Source organism: Pollachius pollachius (genome assembly GCF_949987615.1).
Source record: "Pollachius pollachius genome assembly, chromosome: 20".
Classification (NCBI taxonomy): Eukaryota; Metazoa; Chordata; class Actinopteri; order Gadiformes; family Gadidae; genus Pollachius; species Pollachius pollachius.
The window spans coordinates 12,151,292-12,168,477 of record NC_136953.1 but is presented as its reverse complement, the minus strand read 5'-3'; the positions used below and the strand labels follow the sequence as shown (position 1 = coordinate 12,168,477).

Genomic DNA, 17,186 nt, shown 5'->3' with positions numbered 1-17,186 from the left:
ACCTTTCAGACTGGGGTAAAGATTGGGTTTTCATTCTCGTCTACAGCGATGCACGAACCCTTTAAGGTTGAACTTTGTCGTATTTGGACCATGGCCTATGTGTATTTAGGATACACAAGGTAGTCAGGTAAGGAAAGGGTGTCCCAGCCAGGAGCTCTGGGGGGCTTGGAGGGGAACCAGGCAGTCTGTCATTATGTGACCGACGGCGCATCTTTCTCGTCCACTTCAACCACTTCAACCGCAGATATAAAAATCGACTGTAATATTGCAATTTGTGGTGCGGCAGGAGATCAGGAGGTAGAGCAGGTTGTCTGGTAACCGCAAGGTTGCTACTTCGATCCCCGGAGTGTCTCTGAGCAAGGCACCTAACCCTTACTGCTCCTGACGAGCTGGCTGTCGCCTTGCATGGCTGACGCCGCCGTCGGAGTGTGAATGAATGGGTAAATTCAGGCAATATTGTAAAGCGCTTTGGGTGGCCTCTGGTTCCAAAAAAGCGCTATATAAATGAAGTCAATTTACCATTTACCGATTTCATCTTCCCATGAAGATATCCTCCGAACCGGGATCAACGTAGAAACTGGGAAATGGCTAGGAGAGGGGAAAGGAGAGGGGATTTGAGTGTTTTTCCCAAATTACCCGTGGCAGCCTTTACCACGGTGCGAGCGGAACCCTTTACAAGATGTGCCCCGCGGTTCGTCGAGATGGCATCGCCGGGGTTCGGGCCGTCGCCATGGCAACGCAGCATTGAGAGTCTCCGAGCGGCGCTGCCATAATGAAGCACGGAGGTGATTCCACCGACCGCTGCGTCATTAATCTTAATGCGCGCCTCCGAGTTGCTTTCAAGTCCCGCCGCCGGAAAAAAAAGTCGCGGGGCGCAACGACGACATGGAAGCAAAAGGCCGGGGTTTCTGAATGGTAACAACACCCTGTTATGACTATTCTCATACCTGTACAGCAGTAGTAGGTGGAGGCGTCTCAAAAATGAATAATGAACCATCTCACCTTTTTAACGAATCACTTGCATCGGTTTTGAGGTGAGAACTATATAATGGGCTTTGTCCCCAAAAAAGCATCCCTTTTCAATAGAATGATGCTGAACAATACAATATTTTAGCAGGGAAGGAAATGAGCCACACTGCTCGCGGTCGTTGGGGTGGGGGGGGGATAGGGGGGCATTTGGCCATGATGGTGACAATGTTCCAGGCCACTTAGTTCAAAATGGCTCCCTCCACCGACCTGCACCCCTCCCACAATCTGGTTTCCAAGGCTACACTGAATGTAACCAAATCACACCTAGTTTGCCCGGGCTACACAAATGATGTTGTGAAGAGCTGCCAGAACCTCAAATCAGAAACAGAGACAGAGAGAGAAGGAGACAGGCTATCCCTGGAGGAGCTACTGTAGTCCCTATATTCTCCCTTCATAAGGAGGGCCAGTGAATCATTGATAGAGCTCCGACATGGCAGAGAGAGGAAGAGGAGCGAGTTCAATGTATGCCTCCATCATCATCATCCTCCTTAGAAGCAAATGCACGCATGTCGTCTGTAAATGTACACAAGAGATCTATAAATATATATGCATAAACGCTCTGAGAGCAATAGTGAACAAAAAAACTCTCCTTTCAAGTGAGTCTAATTCTCGCCAGCTGCAAAGTTAAGGACTAAATTAAACAAATATGGCCTCAATGAAGGGAGGGAGAGAGGAGGAGAAGAGGGTGGGGGTGAAGAGAAACATCCTTGGTGCTGACCCTGGGACTTCCTCTTTCTGCCTTTGTGTGTGTGTGTGTGTGTGTGTGTGTGTGTGTGTGTGTGTGTGTGTGTGTGTGTGTGTGTGTGTGTGTGTGTGTGTGTGTGTGTGTGTGTGTGTGTGAGCTAAAAAGGGTCAACAACTAGCCAGCTGCGCCCTTGGCTGACCACTCGTTTAGCACGCTAGCCGCCCACGCCGGTTGCCAAACACAAGAGTCTCACCTCCGCCTTTTCATCGAGCACTTAGTCAACGCCTTGCTGCCAGTGAACCCTTCCACCCTCAGGTTCTAAAAACCTGGGGGGGGGGGGGGGAATTGATGTCCATTTAGGCTTGCCCTATGAAATCCATGGACCACGGAGATCAACAGTTTTACACTTTATACAGTTGCAACACTCAAGCAAGGCCGCAACACAATGTAACTCATGCAGGCTACGGTGTAAGTACAAACAGCAGTCAAGTGTTTAACGTAAGGTGCTAACAGGAGACGTTTTTCCTTTCCCGATGAGACAGCGCCACCGTCACAGTCATAGGACTCTGAGACACCCACTGCAGTAAGCGGTGTCTTACCCCAGCCATTGTCCTCTATTTGAATATGGGTTTAAGGTTCAACAAACAATCCAGAGAGCTGAGTCTAACATACTGGAGCAAAATATCCAGAATAAAGCTAGTTGGAAGCCAAATTCAGCTTTAGTTTTGAGAGGGGTTGCCTCTTAAGAGAGAAACAAGAGCTGTGGTCAAAAGATTCTAATTGAGGGCAGGATCGCACACAATAAACACATCTCTGTTGGACGCTACCCTGAAGAGAGGTGAGCTATCATCTTTCTGTCAGCCCAGTTGTGCTGTTTACATTGATTCATCTGGTGCTATTCACCAATTATTTGGCATGTTTATTTTGATATCGATTTTCATGATTGTCTCAAATTTCGCGTAATCTCGCTTTGAGAAGCAGCTAGGCTGTGGAATCTACTTGCACTTGTTGAAGCGGTTGAACTATCAATCCACCACTGCTGGTCTTCCACCACTGACCCGAGTACTGGGAGGTGGGTCTCCACCACAGCTGAAGCCCAGTGATATTTGGCCAGCCCTGACTAGATCAAGATGCTGGGACAATCGTTTTTGCATCTCGGCCACATGGGAGTTTTTTTTCCCTCCGTTTGTGCATCTGGACGACGTGTGGATAATCCGGTTGATCCGCTGTGTCTCGGATGAATTCACACCTCAGACCTCCAGCTGCAATCAGCTCTTCCACGACGAGACAAAATGTTGCCTAATCAAGTAATCAAAAGGGAAATTCTCACTAACCCTCTGAGAATCTGAATCCTTTGAGACCGCTAAAGAATCCCCTTAATTCCTGCACTGTCAAGAACCCTTAAGTTTAAATTTAAGGGGTAACTACGTCCCAGCGGCTTGGATTTATGGGGGCGTTTCTGACCCTCATAAAGTGTTAGTGTCGCGCGTGTCAGAAAGCATCGCACACTTTGATGGAATGCCTTTCAAGTGTTAGTGCATGCGGTGCAGCAATATTGAACAAGCCATTCCTCGCTGTCTGCCCAGCGTAATGGACAGGGGATTTACTGTTGTACAGCTTTCCCATGAGATACCATTTGAAATTCTGTCTTTTAAACTAGACTGAATATAATGACATGGCACTATTTCCCGACCATATACAAAAAAAGGGACATTTTTGCAACCCTGGGACTTTTCTGCAAAACCCCCTCTCCCCCCGCTATTTTGCCTCACATAACACAGCCACTTATTTATTGAATGTGCTGCATTTACAAAAAAGGTAACGACTGTATTACTATTCAGTCCGTAAGCCTTGTTTTGCTTTGTTTAATGAATTGGCACCAATGGCAAGAGATGTGGCCAGCGTGCAGGGTTATTCCAAGAGTGGCGCGAGCCGTCTTCCTCCAAACATAAAAAGATAAATTAAGCCAATGTGTCGACGGTCAGGAGGTGGACGGAGCCAGAGTACTCAGGGCATGACATTTGTCACCATAAAAAGAAGAAGAAAAAAAAAAAACAGGCAGGAAAAACAAAAGGGTTCACACAAACATGACAAGGGTTTTTTCTCTTTTTTTTGGTTGGAAGCAGGATCGAATAGCAACGTGTCACTTCCTGCGATTTACTGAAGGTTAAGTACACTCCCACGGGGTCTTGGACTGCCCCCCCAGTCCTCTAACGTTACATCCATCACCGCCGGGGTGGATGTGGAGGACGTTGGGGGGTGGGACTGAGCAGGAGTGTGCAGGGGTGGAGGATGGTGGAGGATGGTGGAGGGTGAGATCAAAACCTGGAACCCACAGCAGAATGTCTTCTGAGGAGCTTTGAAGAGCCCTGTAGCTCCGAGGCAACGCTGTGAGTCCCCCGTCAACATAGCTTTGTCAAACACTACGAAAAGATTTTGTCAATCCCCGTGGGCTATTCATAAGACATGACGCGGAGGTTGAAAAGTGTGTTCTTTTCCAAAGCATCCGAACACCCCACCCCCCCCAACACACACACACACACGTACTGAGTGCCCAAATAGGACCAAGGTATTTTCTTTTTTTAATGGGATTCAGGAGGGGAAATGGCAGGCATAAGCAATACTTCATTTAGTCCCTCTATGCTTCAGCCCCACTGTTTGGTAACGTGTGTACAGTCACTGGCTGAGGTTGGAAAAAATATACTGTCCTTTTGAACACGCTGTGAGATTAACCGTTTACCATATCTGGTTATATTGCGTGGGCGTAATCTTGCTAATGAATAATCATTCCTAGAATATGGTTGTTTGACGTGTAAAGCCTCATAACTCTGTTAAATATCTGTCACTATCTTAACAGTAACAGTGTACCATCCAGAAAACTTACGCAAATTGCCCAAACCATTGCGCATCTGCCACTAAATGTGTAGAAAGACTCACTATAAATCACCAGCTTCTAAACAACGCCAGCATCCCCTGACGCTCAAGACTGGAGCAACTTGTGGGTTAATCATTAAGAATATTACAAACTTCAAACCCGGCCGGGCAAACTTGTCACAACCAGACAGTGGGGAGACGAAAAGGGGGGAAAAACCGCCCCGAACAGAGACTATCTCACAACTGTTTTTAATAACGTGAATCTTTTGTCTGCCATTTGAGTCACATATAATTAGAATAAGACAGGGTCTCTCCGGTAAGGCACAGAGTTTGGCTCGCTGCCTGGCCCTTGTCACGCCAGAGAACCCTCAAATGCACCAGAGGCAGAGAGGGGGCGGGCCGGGGTAGGGGATGAGGAAGAGGAGGAGGAGGAGGAGGAAGGGAGGGCAGAGGAGGAGGAGGAGGGCTAGGAGGAGGGAGGGAGAGCAGAGGGGGTAAAAAATTCCAAACTAGCAAATATTTTAATTGATCTCTTCCTAGCCAGACGTTCCATCACGAGAGGGTGCCTCACATGCACCAGTGTGTGTGTGTGTGTGTGTGTGTGTGCGTGTGTGCGCGTGTGTGTGAACAGGCGAACACATTCAGGGAGCAGGCTTCAGGCGTTTCCAGAACCCTAAATGGCTACGATGCCCCAAAATAGGCTACCTATCGCATCCAAAATCACTCTCCTCGCAGAAATACTAGTCGACCAAATCCGCCCGAGTGTGAGCCGTTTCGCTGCGATTACAGTTGTAGGCTTAACGCTTTGGGGTTGCTTATACCTTTAATTCACGGAAGCTGCATGCATGCAAGCTGCATGGTGTTCAGATACAGTAGGCTGCAATGTGCTATATAGGGCTACAACATCCACGCATCGTATTAGGGAGAACTGGCAATGCGCATCTTATCCATACGAACTAATACATCCTTTTGAAATCAGTCAAAAGACAGGCGGTAAAATAAGCTATAATTTGGAATGAAAAATGCCAATACCTGTTAAAGGGATGCCAAAGCGTTTGGCATCTTTCCTGTATCACGGAATTTAGGAATGATTCTTGGATATTGTATTCTAGCGATCATAAGGTCCCTCTCTAAAATAAAAAGCGCACAGCAACGACACAACAGGTAATGCCTGATCTGAGATGGCCAGAGGCTTTCACCCAGAGACATGTTCGGAGACTTCAACAATATGCATAGTTGGAAAAGACTCACGTCTAGCGTTGCAACTCCATGGGAAAAAATAACGGTTTGCATGCAATTACCACAAACAAAATTGTATTACCTCTTTTTGGTTTAGGGAAGCTCTCGTGCAGGTGAAAAACAACTTTCTCCACGAAGTGCTGAATGTTACTTTGCTCCGGTCCTCGGACAAACACGATCCAGTCGTGGGTAAATCCTTCCACAGTGGGTTTTTTCCGGACCTGAGCACGGTGACCAAGTTCCAGTTTCACCTGAACGGCACCCTGTGGGATGTTACGCTTTTGTTAAGAATGTTTTTTAAAGATTCACCCAAAAACGTGTGGGATTCTTTTTTCTTCACATTTGCAGAACGGGTCTTTATCAAAATCAGTGTGCAGTTGCAACAATCAACAATAAAATGGCATTAGGTCTCATGTCTCCCTACTCGTCCATCCATTTAACAGTGAAATAATGCACGTGTAAAAAAAAAATAATAATACAGTGTGTGCACTAATGTAAGCCACACAGACACATCAACTTTTCTACATTCATAACTACTAACTCAACAGCTGTCTCCCTGCAAGTCAGATCACGTTCATTATAAAACCCTGCACGTCATATTTTACTTCATGCTCCGTGTGTCAGGCTGCAGCTGGACCACCACAGCCTCGACATGCGCTCAACTACAGCGGTCGTACTGTACTTCGGCTTCATCAATCGGGAATACTGCATGAAATCTTCGGCCGAGACGCGCAAAAAAAAAAAAAGAAACAGCGAACACACAACGCCGCTCCGTGGACCGCCACTCTCTCGTGTGTGGCCGCATTATCATTCGCTACTCACCGAGTTGGCCATCCTTCAGGCCGCGGCGTCACCGCTATTTCATGGAGATTTCGTTTTAAAAGAGACAAGAGGGGAGCCTATCTTGCTTATGGCGGCGTACATGGTCTTTTCTTGATTGAACTCAACCTCGAGTTTCAAAGGCTGAGGGAGAGAAAAAGTAAGACGCATGCGCTGTCTCGCGTGTCTACTGGTCGAGGAGCCGAGCACGAGAGGCGGGGAACCAATGAGGGGAAACACACTCACGCCGGCAGCCAATGACGGACCGATAACCTTACCGTAATTATACAACGAATCAGATTTAACAAGAGTTTAGAAAAATAGAAAAATACAGGTCTACATATGCTGTCAAATTATATCAGGTTATAGCTTTTCATATCCGCCGTTGCAGATATTTCATAGTGATGTGTCTACAAATGTGGCTATTGCAAACGAATCGATCATCAGAAGAAAGCTGATGTATTACTCATCTCTTTAAATCGCGGGGTGTTAATTTAGAATTAATAATTAATCCGAAACTGGTACAGGATAATCTGTGGTAAATCATGTACACGTATGTTGGCCTATGCAAATGTTTACAATACACGTATAATCTATGCATACGTATGCAATACACGTATGTATGCATAGGCTGGCATTCATGGAAAGAGTCAAACTTAAAAGAACATTCCCTTGAATGATTTATCATTGGAATATCTCGCGTTAACACACATACACAGACACACACACACACAGACAGACACACACACACACACACACACACACACACACACACACACACACACACACACACACACACACACACACTTGAACGCACGCACGCACATTAACGCGTCAATTTCTGGATCCTGAGAATATAGACTACATTAAAAGTGCCTTTTAGGCACTTTTGCCTAAACCACTATTAATTAATTAGAATAAAATGAAACATTTGTTCACTGTTCATTATGAATTATTTATTGCAAATAGGTAGGCACAGAATATGGACGGAATTGTCCCTGTTTTTGAGACAGACTTGTTATATTCCTCCAACTCCTATCCTCCCATGCAGTGGAGTGACAGGGCAAGCCTGACAGGTGCTGCCATTTCTTTGACCATAGATCAGGAGCTAAGCGTATAGACAAGATTTCCTTGCGGTTTTAATAGGGTGTAATAGGGTTACTTGTGGTGAGCGATTACATTATTAACAGCAATTTAATACTTTAACACATTTTTCATTCGCCTTTCGCGCCTGTGTTCCGTCTGGTCCTCGCCGCACGCCGTAGTTGCGCGATACTTGTCTTGTGGATGTTCACAGGTAAAGTTGAAACTGTCTTCGTAAACTGTTATGTCATGTATAACATTACATTATATACTTGACTGAAACGGATATGATAAATGCCTAACCATGCTTCCTCTGCTACTCTGAATTAATATTTAGTCTTTTCACGTGGTTGCGGTGGGGTTATCATCTAGCTGGTGGCTAATCGCATATATTCTCTCACTGCATACTCACTAGTTTCGTTAATTTCATCCTTAAAAGTTACAGTTATTGTCTGTATAACTTGGCAACACATATGCTTGTGAGAGTCTAGGAGTGTCAAAAGTGTCAAAATAAAGAGGAGGTTCGCTTCACGACCCACTGTACAGTTACCGTTACCGTTGTCTCATTCCCTCCATGAGTACCCTGTTCATGAAATATAAGTATTACCTGATACGATCAGAACACTTTGAAAAAACCGACTTCTTGACAGAAAGTTGCTCGGACATGACCAACGTTGACTTTGGTTAAACCAAAGGCATGTGTCGAACAATTGTGGACCACGTAGCAGCCTATGGTTACACAGTAATAACGCGCCTGTTTTCCCCTCACTTTGACACTCGCCCAGTGGTCTCTGCTACACTACTGTCATCCAAAGGGTTGCCATCCCTTATCTAGCAGTTTTTTTCTTTGCACAAGAAGACCCTGTAGTTAAGCCACAGCCATGTCACTTCTAAAGCATAGTTGTGTCAACAATGCTCCATTCATTGTCCCTACTTGTATCGCTACTGCAGCGCTAGCACACACGAGCAGGCCTACATTGTTCTGAGAGCGGTACATGTGGGATAGAAACCACTGGAATGGTTTGAGTATTACCTCCTAAGCGTAGAGCTGATAGTAGTAATCACCCCATAAAATAAATTCATGCACATCTAAATTGGATTTTAGATAATAATAATAAACAATGGATTGTGCAGGTTTAAGTTAGTAGTGGAAGTATTGAAGTTATACTCCTACCTATCCATTCATCACAGTTCAAAGCTAGATGCCTAATGGATGTTAAGGTATAAGGCTAAAAGACTATTGGCTAAAACAGAAGGTTTTAGCCAATAGTCTTTTAGCCTTTACGATTTTAGATAGTAGCTCTGTTTTGAAGTGTCACCGGTTTGGCCATATGTCCTACCTCTCAAAAGAAGAACCAGCAAACCTATTTACTGTACAGTAATGCAATATGCTCAACGACAAAAAAAAAACCACAAATACATAACTACAAACAAACATAAATACAAAAAATATACAAGGCATTTCAGTGGTTGGTTGCCCGCTTACCTATTTGTGTGGTCATTGGAGTCCGACCACGTTTAGGTGACTAAGCGGTTTAAAGCTGAGGACAGATAGGCATGCGTGTAGCACAGTGCACGGCTGGCTTATCAGTCAGATAGGAGGCAGGGTGGGTGGGTGTGTGGGCTTAGGTGGGGTGTCTCTACGTTTTTCAGGGGAAAATGGCTGCGTTGGGGTGTGTGTGTGTGTGTGTGTGTGGGGGGGGGGCTTTGTTGCTCATGTTTCGTGTGATTACGGAGAGTAGCGCTGCTGGTGATGCGCACCGCAGGTGAAGGCAATCCGGTGTGAAGTGAAACAGCTGTGTCCAAGGCTGGGTAGACAGGGTCGTCCGGTTGCCGTGGGCAACTCGAGTTTGCCTCCCCATCCCCCACCCCATCTCAGGTGTAAAGGAGGGCCTGGATGAGACAAATGGTTATGTAATATTAATTATTCGTTACTGTAGAGATGTTCTAATGACAGAAGTTCTCCCTGCCTACTAGTACAGTTCCATGAGATGCAGAGTACCTCGGGTCTGTGAAAAGTTCTCTTTCCAACTACTGGAGCATATGGCATTGGCTTTTGCCTGCTTGATTACTGTTCTTAATCTTTTACTACCCTCCGTTCCATTCATGTAAAAGTAAATATGAAGCCATAATGTCGTATCACTTTTGTTCTCACTCAAACAAGCATATCTGCTGAGATTATCAAACAGAACTAGAACAAATGAATGAAAAATGATATAATGTTGTAGGGAAAGGTCCAAATGGAAGAAATTTTGCTCGCCAAAGCAGCTCTGTGACTTGTTGAATGTTTTATGTTCAGTGACATTGATGATTGAAAACTGATCCCTGGTTGAAGATCTGGTTGTCACATTTAAAAGTGGATGGGCACTCTGTCGAATAGTTAGTGTTTTGTTGTTATAACAGTATTTCATGATTATAACGTTCTTATTGTTAAGAGTTTTAAATTTGATTTAAATGAAAGGGAAACATGCACACCTCGATGATTAAAGTGTCTTGCAGTTAGGACTGCGTTACCACCTTGCCCATTGTGCCTGTCTCACTACCTGTCTCACTTCCAACTAGCTGGGTTTGGTGGTGGTGGAGGTGGGGGTTGGGGCTGTGGTCTTCCTGAATATGCAGTGGCTAGCGGCCATCTGGGGGCTTCACAGGGAACTCTGACAGCAGGCAGTCCCTCCCCGCAACAAACGGTTGTCCTTGGTGTTTAAACCTGAGAGCACCTTCTGTTTAGAAGCCTGCAGTGGGAAGGTAGAGAAAACGGGGGCAAGGTGGTTGTCTTGTGAATAATTTAATGTAAAATTGGGCTGTGGCCACCATAATTGACCATGTGCCAAGTGGTTGAAATGAGACAGAACCGGTTGGCTTTCAAAGAGATTGAAGTCATTCTAGGGCCCTCCTGGCATTCTTTGTGCCGAGCACTTATCGTCTGTTAAGTGTATCAAGCAACAGGTGTTTTCTTTCAAAACGTAGCTTCTCTTTTTTTGTACCTCCCAGCTCATTGGAGCGTTTATCTGCTCGGCTTCGGTCGGACCCCTCCGACTGCAGCGTTTACACAGATGTTCTGTGTCTTTAACTCCTTAGAGACCCGGCTCACTGGGATATACATCTAACTAGGTTCCCTCCCTGTACCTTAATGTACATTGGGTAATAGTACGCTTGTAACAGTCTTCTTGGTATCGAAAGTGCATATGCTAGAAATAAATTGCTCAATCTATAGAACAGAATCTTAACATTTATTCCTTCTCTGTACCTGAATGTGTATTGGGCTAGGGTATCTGAAGTCTTATTGGCTACACGATTGACCTTTAGTGCTAGCTGGAAGATCCCCAATCACAAGATTCTACTAGTTATTACACAATTCTACTATTTATTATGTTGCGGTATGATAGGTCTATCTTTTCATATAGTTGACATTGTTTTTAACAAAAGTGATGGTGTAGCCATCTATGGAAGAAAAAACAAAAGTTTTAAAAAGTTTTTTTTCTACAACTTTCGTTTTCCATCCTCAGACAGAATTCATCTAGAAGCACAAAGCTTAGGAGGACTTTGACTGCTCATCTACAACTTCTTCCGAGGTTCTCTCAGAACTCTGTGTCTCTTTTGTCTTCCTCTGCTGCTCTCAGGCTTCACAGAGAGAGATGGGTGAGAGTCTGAAGGCGCGGTTCGACTTCCCCAACTCCATCATACAGGCTCAGGTCCTGACCCCCACTTCTTCTTATAGCATTAGGCCCTACATAGTACTGATTACTAGGAGAGCCCTTCACACATATCTCAGACACTGCATGCTTTAACCATACCACATACCTGTGTTGCCTTCAACTGTTCTCAAAATGTGTGTCAATGAGTATTTGGAACTCACTCGATTAACCAGAAGTCAACGTTCACCTCAAGCCACAGATAATTGCTGAGTGTGGACCAGAAGCCATGCTTTTTTACCAAGGAGGAGACAATCCCACCTGCGTGGGAGGCTTTTAACCATTTTAACATTTTAACATTTAACGTGAATCACATTAACGCCTACTTTCCATTAACAGACGGCGAGAAGTCTTGTCGCTGCCGTGTTGAAAGAGAAAGAGCAAAATGGGAAGATATCTCAGTCCTCTGTTCAGGTAAGCTCTCTTGTGTAACGTTCACAGCCCTTGACTGTACTTTAATGGTCTTTATGAGTCAGGTGTATTTCTGTGTACGATTAGTTGACCCAATCTTCCCTTCCTTCAATCAGACATTACCACAGCGCTAATTTGCAGGTGCTTTTTTTCGCAAGATGTACGTCATTTGCCTGGTTATAGTTGACCTTAAGTCATGCTTTCTATTGCACATTGAGTAGCGAATAACTAACATTGTTCCGTCGTAAATCTCATAAAGCCGTCTCTATCTTTACTCCTGAGGCTTTATGGTGAGTTCTACCAAACGCATGGTCTTTGCACTCTAGATAATGTAGGGTCGCACCACTGTGGTTGCGATTTATCATCATAGGTCACCATTGTCGTTTCTTATCATTTCTTACTCATTTTGTCGGCATAGAGCTATGTAGAGACAATGAAAACATGTTGGTTTAACGTAGTGATGGAATGAGTGAATTACACACACACACACACACACACACACACACACACACACACACACACACACGCGCGCTAAAGGCTCAGTTATGGTTCCACATCGATGCAACACAAGGACCACGCAGACGCTTAGACACAGTCGTGAACCTGTTTTGGTTCTGCGCCGGGTTTCAGTGAGCGGACCAATCACAGCCCTCGCTGCTGCGTCGCCTCGGTGCAAGGTTACAATTTTTGGGAGGCTCACGTCGGGCCCTTGCGGTGGACCCAAAGAGGGTTCGCAAGGACGTAACGGGTCGTTAACCCCCTTGCGTTGCGTCGATCTGGGGCCATAACCGAGCCTTAACTCATGCTAACACCCGTCCGCCACGTCTTGCCCCTCCCCCGTCAGGGCGTGGCGTTGGCGGCGCTGTGGGAGCAGTGCTGCGGCGGGGACGCCAGCGTGCGCACCACCTGCTGCCGCGCTCTGGTGCTGCTGGTGGACCAGGGCCACGCCGACCTGCACTTCATCCTCAACAGCATCCTCAACCTCCTGCCCTCCGCCAGGTACATGCTGACACACACACCTGGCCAGGTACATGCTGACACACGCACCTGGCCAGGTACATGCTGACACACGCACCTGGCCAGGCACATGCTAACATACGCACACGGCTAGGTACATGCTGACACACGCACCTGGCCAGGTACATGCTGACACACACCTGGCCAGGTACATGCTAACATACGCACCTGGCCAGGTACATGCTGACACACGCACACGGCTAGGTACATGCTGACACACGCACCTGGCCAGGTACATGCTGACACACGCACCTGGCCAGGTACATGCTGACACACGCACCTGGCCAGGCACATGCTAACATACGCACACGGCTAGGTACATGCTGACACACGCACCTGGCCAGGCACATGCTAACATACGCACACGGCTAGGTACATGCTGACACACACCTGGCCAGGTACATGCTGACACACGCACCTGGCCAGGCACATGCTAACATACGCACACGGCTAGTTACATGCTAACACACACACCTGGCCAGGTACATGCTAGCATACGCACATGGCTAGGTACATGCTGACATACACACAAGGCTAAGTACATGCTAACACACACACCTGGCCAGGTACATGCTATCATACGCACCTGGCCAGGTACATGCTAGCATACGCACACGGCTAGGTACTTGCTAACACACACCCCTGGCCAGGTAAATGCTAACATAAGCACTCGGCTAGGTACATGCTAACACACACACCTGGCCAGGTACATGCTAACATACGCACACGGCTAGGTACATGCTGACATACACACATGGCTAGGTACATGCTAACATATGGCGATTGTCTTTTCTTTAGGACTGGGGGCATGGGGCCATTTAAGTGGCTACACTCTCAAAATACTCACACACTCACAAAATGTACAACATTTGTATTGTTTACCTCGCTGCCGGAGTGGAAAAATCTATCGGCCAAGCATTTGTCATTCTTTTGATTTAACCCGCCAAATGGTCAAATTGGCATTGGCAGATGCTCATTTTGGACCCAGGCTACACTCCTATCCCGCCAGAGATTTGTCGTAGATGGTTATGTTTGTCTGCCATTTCACAGCCGGCGCATGGCTGGTTAGACACTTGGCAATGAGTGAGTCTTGGCACCCGCGACCCGTCCTTCAACAGGCTGACACCTAACCTCTAACTGCTCCTCTTGACCGGCCGAAGGGCGAGCGCCAATCTCGTCACGTGGATTTATGTGAGCGGTGTGGGTGGACGAGACCCACTTAATTCCTCTCGATGAACATTCGTAGCGATAAATGCTTTTCGTTCTGCGTACATTCCCGTCATGTAGTCACGGTGGCTTGTGTTACAGAAGGCAAGCCAGGCGCTCAGCACAATGAGCGATCTGATTCCCAACATGTAGATAGAGTTTAAGGGATGTTTTTGTATGTAACCATATAGTTTAAGGGCAAGAGCATTCTGGGTAGAATGTTATTTTTTACTCGCATCAGCCGAGATGGGTAATGAACTATGTCACAAAATCAAATATAAGAGCTGCAATGATTATTGGATTAGTCCATAAAAAGGAAATGGATCGAATCTAAGTTTGATAATCGATTGATCGTTTTAGAAATGTATCAAGTACAATTGCCAAACACTTGCTGCTTAATGCTGCGGAAATTCCCATGTTTGGTTCGTGGAGGGATCAGTGTAAAATGTGTGATAAAGCAAACAGACTAAATGATTAACTGATTTATTTGAAAGAATTAAGCAATAATCGTAAGGTTAATCGACAATGAAGGATAAACATGCAAATTTGTGTTGGCCTATCAACGTAAAAACAAAACATTCAGGTGGAGATGGTCGGTTGGCGATCTGAAAGGCCTGAACACATTCACAGGTGCTGGATGGATTGAGTTGATCGTTTTGTAGTATTAACATTTGGAGGATGGAAAATTCTACGTTCCGCACAAACATCAGCATTTCAACCTTCTGTCGTCAGCAAAAACAGATAAAAGAACCGGCACTTAAACTCGCTTAGGTAAAATCCATAAAGCCGGCATTATGCAACTTATTTTCCATACTATTCCTCAGCCACCATGAATATTTATTAAAGAAACAGAAATGCACTCAATATGCACTCAAGTCTCAATCTTTGCGGAAACACAGCAACGTCCAGGGACTGATCGGGGTGATGGGGAAGCTCCTGCAGATGCAGATAAAGCAGAGCCCAGAACCGGAGATCCCCTTCTCCTGCCCCTACTCTATCAGGTGAGCCCTCCAGATGCACTGCACTCTACTCCTCTCCCAATGCCGTCCTTCATGGAGCCCTGTTCAGGTCATTTATGTATGTATAAAAATCTATGCATAAAAAAACCCACTATATCTCCTAACCCTATAATGTAGATAATTTTTTTTAATAAATCTATATTTTTTTAACAGCAGTAGTAACAGTATTACTACTTACTTATTTTATGAGGATGTTTCTTTATGAAGCATTTTGAGTCTGCCTCGTGTATGAAAAATGCTGTATAAATAAAGTTTGCATTGCCTTGCATTGCCTATTACTGAGTGTATACGAAACCTGTGTAAGTAATAAGTCTATCATCGAGGTCAGTTGAACTGAGACTTTTCCGACACGATAGTCTGTACTAGGTTGCTTCAGCTTAGAACGAGAACCCCCCCCTCCCCTCCCTCTCTCCCTCCCTCCCTCTCACCCATCTCCTCCCCCCCCCTTCTCCCCCTCCAAGTCTTTGATGTGCACCTCTGCCAAGTTCCTGGGGGCCTCCTCCTTAATCAGTAACAGTGAAGGATAAAGAGGCTGTGCTTCTGATTCACCCTCAGCCCCCATCCCTCCTCCCTCCTTCTCTCCTTCCCTCCTTCCCTCTGCATAATGGCTTCTTCTCCTTGTGCTGCTCTCAGGCCCTCCCACCTCCTCCCTTCTATCTGCTCTCTCTCATCTCCTCCTCCTCCTCCTCCTCCTCCTCCTCCTCCCGTCTTTATCACTTCCTCCTCTCTCTCGTCCCTCTTTGTTGTTGTTTTTTTCCTCTCTTTGTTGCTATTTCTCTCTGTTCTCTCTCTCCTCCCTCCCTGCCACATCCTGCTCCTCTTCTTCTTCCTCCTCCGCCTCCTCCTCCTCCTCCTCTCTTTTTGTTGTCCCGCTTCACTCTTGTTCTTTGCAGGGTTGCAGCCTGTTGTCTTCTACCGTGTGTGTGTGTGTGTGTGTGTGTGTTTGCATGGTTGTGTATTGGTGTGATCTCTGGTTTTTGAGTGTGTGTGGCTTTGTATGCATGGTTGTGCATCTGAATAATTTCCTGTGTTTGTGCATGGTTGTGTATGTGAGTGATCTCCTGTGTGGGTGTGTAAGTGTGTGTGTGTCTGTCTGTCTGTGCGCATGGTTGCGTATGCATGTGTTCTCCTGTGTGTGTGTGTGTGTGTTTGTGTGTGTGTGTGCTTGGTTGTGTATGTGAGTGATCTCCGTTGTGTGTCTGTATCTGCGCATGGTTGCATATGCAAGTCCTATCTCCTGTGTGTGTGTGTGTGTGTGTGTGTGTGTGTGTGTGTGTGTGTGTGTGCGTGTGGTTGTTTATCTGAATGATCTCCTGTGTGTGTGTGTGTGTCTGTCTGTGTGTGTGCATTGTTGCATAAATGTGTGTACCCCTGTGTGTGTGTTTGTGCATGCTTGCCGGCCTCTGTGCGTTTGTGCATGCATGGCTGCGTGTGTGTGTGTGTGTGTGTGTGTCTGGCACGGACCAGCCCCCCCCACCCCCCCCCGGTGTGTAGATGAATGTGTGCAGGCTAACCAGCCTCCACAACCGGCTCCGGCTCTGCTGATTGGTCGGGACCGGGGGGGGGGGCCTGGAGTCCGGCAACAATAACCGGGGCTGGGATTAATGGAGGATGCTCAGTGGTGCTCATTGTGGACCGGCTGTCCACCGCTGCCCCACACAGGCTGCCACAGAGGACACTAAGCCACTTGAAACCTCCCAGCAGGGTGAGGGCGAGGCTGGGAGGAGACACTGCTCATGGGCGCTGAACTGCTCACTGTTACCGGACGCAGAGGCAGATATGTGGATTTGTTGTAAATAAGCGAGATATCACAGGGATAGATCGGGAGGCAAGGATACACAGTTTATGTTCCGAGCAGCAGGGTGTTTAGAGAGGTCCAGCCTGTGTGGGTCAGAAGGACTTTCAAAGACTTGGAGATGTCGTGTTTGAACAATAAACCGTATTGAAAATGAGGTACCGACAGTTTTAACGTTCTGATACTGACGCTGGGGAATATGAAGGGAAAACAAACACATTGCCCTGTCCATACTGTATTAAACTTTAAGTGGTAAAGGAGTGGTGAGATGTTTTTGACTCCTATATCTGCCACATCTGCAAAAAGACGGCACTCTC

General features: G+C 46.3%; 2 protein-coding genes across 2 annotated transcripts in view; one reads left to right on the top strand and one right to left on the bottom strand.

Moving 5' to 3' along the window:
• Positions 1–6,763, bottom strand: part of mllt3 (MLLT3 super elongation complex subunit) — a 29,929-nt gene extending 23,166 nt beyond the window's left edge. The window contains exons 1-2 of the mRNA XM_079757986.1: positions 6,650–6,763; positions 5,910–6,090 (exon numbers count right to left, since the gene is read on the bottom strand). Coding sequence (XP_079614112.1) covers positions 5,910–6,090; positions 6,650–6,661 — 193 coding nt within the window. The 5' untranslated portion in view covers positions 6,662–6,763. The remainder of the gene's footprint in view (positions 1–5,909; positions 6,091–6,649) is intronic.
• Positions 6,764–7,909: 1,146 nt separating this feature from the next.
• focad (focadhesin) overlaps positions 7,910–17,186 on the top strand; it is a 44,371-nt gene continuing 35,094 nt past the window's right edge. Inside the window, exons 1-5 of the mRNA XM_079758277.1 lie at positions 7,910–7,943; positions 11,350–11,421; positions 11,761–11,835; positions 12,677–12,831; positions 14,955–15,056. Of these exons, the coding sequence (XP_079614403.1) occupies positions 11,365–11,421; positions 11,761–11,835; positions 12,677–12,831; positions 14,955–15,056 (389 nt within the window). The 5' untranslated portion in view covers positions 7,910–7,943; positions 11,350–11,364. The remainder of the gene's footprint in view (positions 7,944–11,349; positions 11,422–11,760; positions 11,836–12,676; positions 12,832–14,954; positions 15,057–17,186) is intronic.